Source organism: Phoca vitulina, unplaced genomic scaffold (assembly GCF_004348235.1).
Source record: "Phoca vitulina isolate PV1807 unplaced genomic scaffold, GSC_HSeal_1.0 scaffold40, whole genome shotgun sequence".
Classification (NCBI taxonomy): Eukaryota; Metazoa; Chordata; class Mammalia; order Carnivora; family Phocidae; genus Phoca; species Phoca vitulina.
In genome coordinates this window covers 8,428,717-8,440,743 of record NW_022589743.1, presented here as the reverse complement: position 1 = coordinate 8,440,743, position 12,027 = coordinate 8,428,717, and the positions used below count along the sequence as shown (strand labels likewise).

Sequence of the window (12,027 nt, the reverse complement as noted above, 5' to 3'; positions counted from 1 at the left end):
AGGCAGCAAACTTGAACTTAAATCAGTAGAAATTATCCCATCTTAAGGAAAAAAAAAAAACAAAACAAAAAGAATGAAAAAAGTAATGAAAAGAACTCTAGGGATTTATCAATGATACCAAATCTAACATCTGTGTCATCAAGAGTCCAGAGGGAAAGTAGAACGTGTAGTGTTGAAGAAGTATTTGAACTATAAGGCTGAAAAGTTCACAAATTTGGTTAAAGACATAAACCCACAGATTCAAGAAATGCAGTGTAGTATGTTGAATGGTGCCCCCATCTGCAAAAGGTATGTCCTTGTCCTAATTCCTGGAACCTGTGAATATGACTTTATTTGGAAATGTGTCTTTTCAGATGTAATTAAGTTAAGGATTTTGAGATGATGATATCATCCTATATTACTTGAATAGGCCTTAAATCCAATGACAAGTGATCTTAAAGAGAAAAGCAGAGGGAGATTTGAAACACACAGAGAAGGCAACATAAAGGTGGAGGCAGAAAGTGGAGTGATGTGGGCCAAGACAAGGAAGCCAAAAAAAAAAGAAAAAATTGCTAACAGTCACCAGAAGCTGGAAGAGGTGAAGAATGGCTTGTCACTAAGAGCCCTGCAGGGAGTGTGGCCCTGCTGATTTCAGGTTTCTAGCCTACAGAACTATGAGAAAATTAATTCCTGTGGTTTTCAACCACCTAGTTTGTGGTGGTTTTTTTTTGATGGCAGTCATAGGAAACAAATACACTCAGCAAATTGCAAACAGAATAAACCAAAAGAAATCCATGTCCAGACATATCATAATCAAGTTGTTTAAAATCAGGAAAAAAATTTCTTAAAGCGTAACATAGAGAAAACAACACATTATCTATAGGAGAACAATGATGTGAATGCATACAGACTTCTCATTAGAAACCATGTAGGCCAGAAGAGGGTGGAGGAATGTTTAAAAACTGAAAGAAAAAACCCCATCAACCCAGAATTATATATCCACTGCAAACATCGCTCAGGAACAAGATGAAATAAAGACATTCTCACATGAAATAAAAGGAGATTTTTCACATTCTTCAGAGAGAAGGGAAATCATACAAGAAAATAAAAGATCAACAGAAAGGGCATATATTGTGTAGACTCCTCTTCTTGAGTTCTTTAAAATATACTTGAGGGCTGCACGCAAAGATTATAACATTGTCTTGGTGTTTTTTTTTCAATGTAGAATATACAGTAACTACAATATAAATGGAGGATCTCTAAATTTTCAACATTTTACTTTATGTGGTAAAATATTCGCTGTACGTAGACTAAAATATTATGTACATTGCAATCCTTAGAGCAACCAGTCCCCTCCCTCCTCATAATATAAACTACACAAAGTTACGGTCAAACTTGTGGTAGATAAGATGGAATACTGAAAACATTCAAACAATCCAAAAGACTGCAGGAAGGAGGAAACAGAAAAAAAACATAAAGAGAACAAGTAAGTTATATGTTAAACCTAAATCAAACATAATGACATTAAATGTAAATGGTCTAAACATACCAATTAAAGACAGAAATTCTGAGAACACATAAAAATGCATGACCCAACTATATGCTATCTACAAAAATGCACTTCAAATATTTTTATATAGTTAAAAGTAAAAACATGAAAAACAACATACCATGCAAACACTGATCAAAAGAAAGCTAGAGTGGCTATATTAATATCAAAGTAGACATCAGGGCAAAGAAAATCACAAGGGATGAAAAGTGAAAAGGGACTACACATAATGCTTTAAGGGTCAATTCACCAAGAAGACACAACAATACTGAATGCACATGCACTTACTAGCAGAGTTTCAGAATACATGAAGCAAACACTACTTTTACACAACCTTTTCTAGAAATAGGACACACTGTATGATTCTATTTAGATGTCATTCTTGAAAAGACAAACTATAGTGACAGAGAATAGACTGGTGGTTGCTAGGGACTGAGTGGGGGAGAGTAGGACTATAATGAAATACCACTAGGGAATTTGGGGGGTGATAAACTATCCTGTACCCTGTGTTGGTGGTTACATGAATCTACAAATATGTTAAAATTCATAGGACTGCACACCAAATAAAAACAATTTTAAGTAGATGAAATTTCACCTTATGGAAATTTTCACAATAAAATTAATTAAAGCACAGGAAGAAAAAGAAAAAAAGAAAGCAGGCACTGAAATCAGACCCACTTGAATTTGAAACCTGTTCTGCAGTAGTTGGGCAACACCTTTGGGCAGGTTAATCTTCTTCAGCCTTGGTTTCTTCACTTGTGAAGAAATGAGAATGACGGTATATCTACCTCCCAGTCCTATTGGGAGCACTACTAAGAAATTAGTAAACCTTTCTTATTTTCGTTAGCCTGTTGCCTGATAGTAAGTGGACTATAAATATGACCTATTACACTTTATCCCATAATCATTGTTTTTCAAGATTCCTTTCTGTTAGAGTAATTCCATCACTCATTTGTTCCATGATGGTGAACAAACACAGAGGGGTGGAAAATTTTCAAGACTCTAAGATACTTTCGATGGCTGATTTTGCCTTTCATACGTGATCTCTGGCACAGTATTTAACCCACAGTACATGCCTTAGGTAACTTTAGTGCTTCAATTCCTGACACTAAAAAACTGGTCTAATTATAGTTTCACTCAGGTATAAGCTCTCTCGAAAATTAGAAAACAGATACAAAAGTCTTAGTCTAGAAAACAAAATACTGATATTACACATTATCTTTTATTCCAGTGAATTCTAAGAACTGTAATTATTTTGATATCTGATGTTGGATGGACAACCATTAGAGGGTTTCTAACGTATGATCAGCAAAGTACTGCTTTATGATTCTCCTGGGATGCTTTTTAAAACTGAGGAGGCCTACTACTGAGTCAGAATTTCTGGGGGTCAGCAATTTTACTTTTTAATAATCCCCCCAAGTGACTTATGCACACCAAAGTATGAGATCCCTGACATTACAGATTAAAATAAGCAGCTATTAGCTAGGATTTGATTTTTTTATAAGCTTTATAGAGACATTTTTGTAATGTATTTCATCTATATAATCACTCCTTCTCATTACACAACACGATTTGCAGGATAAAGGAAAACAGAATCAGTTACTTTAGATCACATTATTTACTAAGCAACTTCCTGGAAATCTGCCTACAGCATTGCAACATTACTTGCACCACAGTGAGTCAAGACCAGAGGTACTGACCCAACTAGTTGTTCACGACCCAGCCACTGACACTGTTCTTTCCCAACACGTGAAGCTTTCCTCAGTTTTCTCTTTCTTCCCAGTTTGATTCTCCTTTCTCATTTCCCCCCTCTGCCCCCAACTCCTTTTTTAACGTAGAAAAGTAATTCAGTGATTGGGTACATTGGGTAAAAACACTGGACAACTCTAAAAATATGTCTAAACCCACTGATGTAAAAACGTATGTATTTTTATCAAGATATGCCAAGCTATGTTAAGTGAAAAACAAAAGCAAGGTTCAAAAGAGTATGTACAGTCCGCTGTATTTAATAAAGGAGAAAAAAGTCATATTCATTATTTACCTAAAGACACTTTGGAAGGACAAATAAAGTGGCTACCAGGGAAGGAGCAGGATGTGACCTAAGGAGAGGGGGAACTGGAAGCATGGGGGTGGGGTGAGATCAAGCACTGTCCTTATAGATCTTTTATATCATTTTGATACCTGAATCATGGAAATACACTATTACCTAAAATATTTCCATTTAAAAGGAAAAAAAAAACAGCCTTTGATGTACAGAAAATCCAACTTCCGTGTATTTTTTTTGCTGTATCTACTCTATCCTGCTTCTCCTTGACCTTAAGGGAATTATGCCTTTTTCAGCTTCTTCAGCATCTTTCTTGTTTGTTTACGCAAAGAGGCAAATGTTTATATTATTTCCTACTTTCTTATGCAAATTTAAGATAGTATACACACATTACTTTGCACATTTTTTCACTTCATAATATATTGGTGATTGTCCCTCACATAATATATTGGTGATTTGTCCCCTAGCTGTATAGTAATACATTATGTAGATATTTAGGCCACGGCTGATGCATACTTGAGTCATTTCCAATTACTAGCTGTGCCCAAATGTTGTCAAGAATAATCTTGTGAACACCTCATTTTGCATGAGTATGAATTCCTAGAAATGAGATGGTGGGTTCAAACGTAAATGCATTTTAATTGTAATAGATATTGCCACTTGCCCCTCACAAGAATTGCATAATTTTGTGACCGTATCTGTCTTTCCATAGCCAATAAAGTACATTAACGAACATTTAGACTCTTACCAATCTGCGAAGTTAAAAATAAAAAGTCATCGTAGTTTAATTTATATTTCTGTAACTTTAAGTAAGGTTGAGCATCACTGCACCTGTTTATAGGCCATTTCTATCTCTTTTTTGGCGAACTATCAGTTCGTCTGACCTGCTTCTTCATAGCTGTATGAACTTGGGCCATTTCTATTCCTTAAATCTCATCCTTTTCTCCTGTAAAATGGGCATAATGACAACAGCACAGGTCTGAGAGTTTTTGCAAAGATTAAACAGAATAAACAAACACAGCTTAGTAAAGTGCCTGGCACATGGCAAATGCTCCGTAAACTGGTGTGGCCATTATTTGTTCTAACTCCCTTGTCATTCAATTCCCTTTGTTCTTCCCCCATCTCCTGTTACCACTGAAAAATAACAGAAATAATTTTTGGAAGGCTTACCACCTAGAGCGCTGTATTAGGAGGTACATATAGCATCTCACAGAATCTTTACAAGAATCCTAGGAAGTATTCTCAGAAGAAAAACGAAGGTTCACACTGGTGAAGTTTCTCATCCAAGGTCATGCAGCTGGTAGAAAGCAGAGCTGAGATTCTAACTCAGGACTGTCTGATTCCTAAGTCTCTACTTTTTCTCTTATGTCATGCTTTCTTAAGTATGAGGAATCAGAAGGAAATGGTATTACCTCTGGAGTATCACTGGACATACTTACAGGGGTGTTTCTGTATTTTCCAAGGCTAGTAAATCCACCTGTGGATGAAGACTGGGGTTCAAGTTGTTTGTTACAACAGGACTTGGAGAGCTGAAATCTAGAACACAAAATGGACTTGTTTGGTTTTAAAACATTTTGTCATTCAGTTGTTCTGTTTGATTCTCCACAATAAAAACAACAAAAACAAAACAGATATTTCTGCCAACATAAAATGATTTCCTCAAACAGCAATTATGAGACTGACGCGCTACCTACTGCGCTAACGAGGCAGCTCCTCAAACAGAAATTAAAGGACATTATTAATGGTAACTGGAAAGAGAAATGCTGCCACAAAAAGAGGATGTTGTGAAGGTAACAAATGTTATTATATCCGGTTTTCTGAAATCCCAAATTGATCTAGAATGGAAGGGATTCTGTGTGTCTTGTTCTCTCAAGCACAAAAGTAAAAAGCTAGGGCACATATGGAGCTCTACTCTCTCCTGCCCAAGCTCTCAACTTCCTATAATCCTAAGTGATACACCCCAAAGTAGGAAAGTCTCAAAGGTTGGGTGGCTAAAATGTGGCAGACAGGGGATTTCAACTTGGACTTCTACCTCAAAAACCTTGTTTTTTTCTCCACATTTCACCACCATGTAGATCACTCCTCCTAATTCCTGACTTTCTCTATATGCATCAAATATTCCCTTACCTAATGCTGTAGCATAGCAGAGAAACCCAAAGGTCATGTGTGGTTCAGAGTGGTTTTAAGTTTGGCCATGATGTTGAACCACCTCTATTAAAGCAGGCCAGGTGAATTCGATGAGATTCTAAGCCAGGGGGATGAGTTTCAGGGATCCAACCCCCCTCCCCCCCAGATATATCCCATTGCTGGGTTTGACCCAACCATTTGCCAAGGAATAATTACATCTCCTGATACAGTTCTCTGATATTCAAACGGACTTCAGTCCTTCCCAGGTTGCATTTAATCATGAAACCAAGCAGAACTGTTTCACATCAAGCTCTTCTGCTGGTCTGAAAGGCCCATGTGCTTATTTACTTAAGTCTGAAAGCTGAGCATTCATGGTGTTGAGTTCTCCCAGAGAGGCCCTAGGCATTGGAGGACTGAGCCTAAGGCCCAAGAGATCACAGGATGGGGCAGAAGGTTCACTGGCAGTCTGAAAACAAAGCAAACAAAAATACAATTCAGAAAAAATGTGTCAGGTAATTCATCATGGCTTTCTCCCCAGGGACTTTTTTTTTTTTTTTTTTTTTTTTGAGAAAGGAAAATCCTATTTGGATGCATCTCAAAGGAGAACACTCTGTTCAACAGGCAACACTCGTACTAATCACATCTCACCACCTACATGAGTTTCTACATAACCAGACAATATTCTTGTGACCTCTTATTAGTAACTTAATAACATCGAATTGTTAAGGCAAACACTCTACACCACCAAAACCACTCCAAATTTTTAATGGATGTCTCCTCTGTTTTAAGACTTGTTTTAGGTAAGCCTTATTCCCTACTGTACAATTTGTAAAATGTTCAATTGTTTTTTATAACATTTTTGTTCACTTACATTGGCATCTTCCCTCTGGTTCCTATTTTGCTCCAAAATCCTTTGTTGGTTCCGAGTGAATCTGTTTGAGAGCAAAACTTAAGTATTTAAAAGAAAACAGATATGAAAATGCTATAATCCTTAAAAATTATTAACATGCAAATATTCTGGAAAAAAAAACAATCAGCCTCATCCCCACTGACTCCCAAAAAAGTACTTTAATAAATTTTTCTTCCAAAAAAAAAAAATCTTTTTTTCCAGTTTATAGGGGTTGTAATGCCTTTAGAGGAAACTGTGAGAAAATACATATTAAAAACTAGTAATAGGGGTGCCTGGGTGGCTCAGTTGGTTGAGCAACTGACTCTTGATTTCAGCTTGGGTCGTGATCTCAGGGTCATGAGAGCAAGCCCCACATCAGGCTCTGCGTTGGGCGCGGAGTCTACTTGAGGTTCTCTCTCTCTCCTCTGTCCTTCCCCCTACTCATGCACTCGTGCTCTCTCTCAAATAAATAAAATAAATTAAAAAAAATGAGTAGTAGTTCCATCACCTAGAAATGGTCCCTATTAACATCATGATGTATTTCCTTTTGGTATCTTTTTCTGTAAATTAATCTATTTTTAAGCTTATTTTGCAATTATATCTCACATAGTTCTGTATCCTAATTCAATTATGTTGCGAGCATTTTTCCAGTTATTCAGAAATGCAATTTTTAGTGGCTACATATTTTACCTTCTATGAATGTAGCATACATTTAACTTTTTTTTTAACACATTTTACCTATCCATTTGAGAGACAGAGCACGAGTGGGGGAAGAGGCAGAGGGAGAGGGAGAAACAGACCGCCCCCCCCCCAAGCTGAGCATGGAGCTGGACACGGGGGCTAGATCTCAAGACCCCGAGATCATGACCTGAGCCAAAGTCAGACGCTTAACCGACTGAGCCACCCAGGCACCCCCACGTTTAACTATTCTTAATCTCAGATATTTAACTTGTTTCCAATCCTGCCATTATAAATAATGTTCCATAACAATTCCAATACATTTAACATATTTTCAGCTTATCTTCATTTTTATGACACCCTTACAACTTAAATTTTACATTGCTCGTACATTGGGAATAAAAGAGGAACAGATGAGTAAATAAACAATAGGTTTGACCTCAATGAGATACCACCTCACACCAGTCAGAATGGCTAAAATTGACAAGTCAGGAAACGACAGATGTTGGCAGGGATGCGGAGAATGGGGAACCGTCCTACACTGTTGGTGGGAATACAAGCTGGTGCAATCACTCTGGAAAACAGTATGGAGGTTCCTCAAAAAGTTGAAAATAGAGCTACCATACGATCCAGCAATTGCACTACTGGGTATTTATCCCAAAGATACAAATGTAGGGATCTGAAGGGGTACGTGCACCCCGATGTTTATAGCAGCAATGTCCACAATAGCCAAAGTGTGGAAAGAGCCAAGATGTCCATCGACAGATGAATGGATAAAGAAGAGGTGGTATATATATACAATGGAATATTATGCAGCCATCAAAAGGAATGAGATCTTGCCATTTGCAATGACGTGGATGGAACTGGAGGGTGTTATGCTGAGCGAAATAAGTCAATCAGAGAAAGACATGTATCATATGACCTCACTGATATGAGGAATTCTTAATCTCAGGAAACAAACTGAGGGTTGCTGGAGTGGGGGGTGGGGTGGGAGGGATGGGGTGGCTGGGTGATAGACACGGGGGAGGGTATGTGCTATGGTGAGTGCTATGAATTGTTCAAGACTGTTGAATCACAGATCTGTACCTCTGAAACAAATAATGCAATATATGTTAAGAAAAAAAAAGAAGAAGATAGCAGGAGGGGAAGAATGAAGGGGCGGAAATCGGAGGGGGAGATGAACCATGAGGGTCGATGGACTCTGAAAAACAAACTGAGGGTTCTAGAGGGGAGGGGGGTGGGAGGATGGGTTAGCCTGGTGATGGGTATTAAAGAGGGCACGTTCTGCATGGAGCACTGGGTGTTAGGAACAAACAATGAATCATGGAACACTACATCAAAAACTAATGATGTAATGTAATGTATGGTGATTAACATAACAATAAAAAATAAAAATAAATTGGTTTGAAAGAATAGTGAAGTTGAAGTCAGTAGTCCAAGGATCAAGTGTCAGCTTTATTATCACATAGCTATAGGATTGTGGATATAGCTTCTGATCCCCAGTTCTCTGCTAAAAGAGAATAGCAGCATTTGAAGCATTTCCTCAGAAAGTTATTCTCAGGGGTGACCCCTAGAAAGATAATACAGGTGGATGAATGTGGAAATGCTTTGCAAACTAAGAGTTGCTTTAGAAACATACTAAATTAGAACATGCCCTTAGGTTTAAGGGTTTTTTCCCTTTCTAGAACACATGTTTTTTCTTCCACCTCCTCATGGCATTGGCTTTTTGTATGCTAGTTATGTGCTGGGTAAGAACAACCCTCACAGATCAAGCCTCGAGTAGCAAACTTCTGTTTTCTTATTTGCACAACTCTTCCCTAGATGTAATGAGCAGAGACTTTGGGGGATGTTGGAATAGGGCAAATGTATTTTGCATGTGGATAGATCTGAATCTTTGGGGGAACAGAGGGCAGACTGTGATGAACAGAATGGGGCTCCCCCCTTCCAAGATATCTATACCCTAGTCATTGGAACAGTGAATATGTTAGGTTGGATGGCAAATGGAAGGTTGCCTTAATAAGGAGACTTTAATAGGGAGATTAGCCTGGACTATACAGATGAGCAATGTAACGACAAAGGCCCTTAAATGTGAAGAGGCAGGCAGAAGGGGAAGCAGGAATGATACAATATAAAAAAACTCAACCAGACCATGTTGGCTTTGAAGATGGTGGAAAGGGATCATGAGCCAAGGATAGTGGGCAGCCTCAAGAAGCTGCAGAAGTTAAGCGAACAGATTCTCCTCTAGAGCCTCCAAAAAGGAATGTACCCCTATTGACACCTTGATGTTAGCCCGGCAAGACCTATTTTGGACACTTACAGAACTGTAGGATAATAAGTTTAGGCTGTTTTGAACCACTAACTTTGTGATAATTTGTTACAGCAGCTACAGAAAACTAATATACCAAGACTACTATCTTTTCTAGAGGCAAAAAAATCTCTCTCTGAATCTTAGGACTTCAGTGTTTCTGTCCCACAATTGAGTGTAGTTACTTTTGGCACACATGGTTCAGGGCTCAATCAGAATGAGCCATTCACAGAAGGAACCCAATCTCTTGATATCTAGACCCAATAAACAGACGTTCCCCTTCAGAAGAAACTTTTAGCCAGTGGTCTTAATGGTTTGCAATAGAATTCCCCAAAAGGAAAACCAGAAGGCAGCATACTGCTGACAGCCACATGGTTTTCCTGAGCTTGTCTTCCACTTACTAAGATCTATGCCGCAGAAAACAAAAGGCAAGAATTTGAGTTTGTTGAGCACTCAGACAACACTGGTTGCTGGGCTCACATGCTCAGTCAACGCACGGTCACCTCTTCATATGAATGAATGGCTGTGCTCTCTGATAGGCAGTACGTAAGAGACAGTAAAGGAAAAAATTCATTTCATAGCTATTGGTTTTATTTCACTGGTTCTCTCCGTTCATTCATGATCAACAGAAAAAACTCTAAGTCAATAAGTTAAAAGGCCAAGTGGGATGTTAAGGGGGAGGAGGAAGAAATTAATGTTTAATGAGTGTCCACATGCTAGCACTCCTCAAGGTGCTTTCATATACATGAACTCCTTTAGTTCTCAAAACAAAAACAAAACACTGCAAATAGGTAATATTAGCCTCTTTAATAAATAGGAACAAAGTTAAGTCTTAAAAAGGTAAGCAATTTTCCCAGATATCACCAAGATTTGATTCATAAAAAATTTTTTTTGAATCCAGCCCTGTTCCCCTATTTCCCTTATGAACCACTAAGTAGGGTCCACACAAGGGAAAACTGTCTCACCCAAAATGCCAACATCATTCCTATTGAGAAACAATCTAGAAAAAGTGTGGGGAGCACAGACGCTCTAGAATCACTATGACAGGAAGTCCTAGGGATAGTTTTGGAAAGAGATCACGAGACTTGCCTGGAGCTGTGGGACTTTTTTTTCTCTTTTTTCAAGGTTCCTAATAATAGATCTTTGGGTGCATTTATGTACAACTGTTTTATACAATATTTTAAAAGCACTGAAATAAGTTGCTTTATATACGTGACATTAATTGTTAACTCAGATTCACTCACTTTAACTTTTTATTAGGAAACTTTCAAACCTATAGAAAAGTAAAGAGAACAGTATGATGAACACCCCTGTATTCCTCAGCTAAGTTTAATAACTGTGTATCTTTTGCCAGATTTGCTTTATATGTTTTTTGCTGAAATATTTAAAAGTATAGACTTTAGGACATTTCATGTCTAGATATTTTAGAAGGCGTTCTCCAAAAATAAAGGCATTTTCCAACTTAACCACCGACTTAACCATTATATTTTCCCCCTTAAGTCCTTAATATTAATTAATATTCCATCCATAGTCAAATTTCTCTCAGTAGCAACTAAATGTTTTTTTAATGTTAGTGTGCTCAAAGTAGGATCCAGGTAAAGCCCACACATTACATTTGGTTGCTGTTCCTTTTATTTGTTTATTTTTTTACCTTTTGACTCCCTTCCCCCATTACTCCCACCTCCCACCCCCCATACCTCTGGCAACCACACCAAGTTCCTCTGCACCTATGAGCTTGGTTGTTTTGTTTGCTTGTTTGTTAAATTCCACACATTTTTATACATTAAGACAAAGGAAAAAGTCACCTGTCAGTCTAGGCATGCCCCAGCTCCTGGGGGATGGATCCTGGCTGCTCACTCTCTCCCCAGGCCTGTGTGCTTTTCCATAGCTTCACAAACCCTCCAAGCTCCTGCACTGCTCCTTGTTCCATCGATGCCCACTCATTTTGCAGTGCTCACTATAACGGCACCTCCTCATCGACACTCCCCTTTTCCCCCTCCTCCCCACCTGGATTAGGTCTGGCTGATATTCTCACCAAGCCGACCTCCTGCACTTTGTTTCACTGCACTTATTTCAATTTCCAAGTATATCTATTTGTACTCAAAGTGTTTTTCTGACTTAGAGCCTTGCCTATTCCAGTAGATTATAAGACTCTTATTTTGATGAATAAATGAGTTAGAAACAACTAAAATGCCTAATAAGTGAACTGGGAAAGGGACTATTATGGAGCTCTTAAACATAACAGCTTATCAAAAGGAATTCAAAGCATAGGCTACACAAATACTTGTTATGCGGTGAATAAAACTGGAGAAACAGAAGTGTATGTTCTTTACATGATCACAACTGAAAAAAAAAAGTAGGAAAAAGACTAAAATGTAGTGACAAAATGATGAATATTTAAAATTTTTGCCCTCATACTTTTCTGAATGGAAATTTAGGAAAAAACCTATGTTCAT

General features: G+C 38.0%; 1 protein-coding gene across 7 annotated transcripts in view; it reads right to left on the bottom strand.

Moving 5' to 3' along the window:
• TOM1L1 (target of myb1 like 1 membrane trafficking protein) overlaps positions 1–12,027 on the bottom strand; it is a 76,731-nt gene that overhangs the window by 27,368 nt on the left and 37,336 nt on the right. For 6 of the 7 annotated variants that reach the window (XM_032429260.1, XM_032429261.1, XM_032429263.1 and 3 more), the window contains 3 exons: positions 6,571–6,631; positions 6,048–6,165; positions 5,012–5,108 (listed from right to left, as the gene is read on the bottom strand). In XM_032429260.1, the coding sequence (XP_032285151.1) occupies positions 5,012–5,108; positions 6,048–6,165; positions 6,571–6,631 (276 nt within the window). Of the gene's footprint in view, positions 1–4,403; positions 5,109–6,047; positions 6,166–6,570; positions 6,632–12,027 lie in introns of all 7 variants that reach the window. The other variant, XR_004302358.1, reaches the window with a different exon arrangement.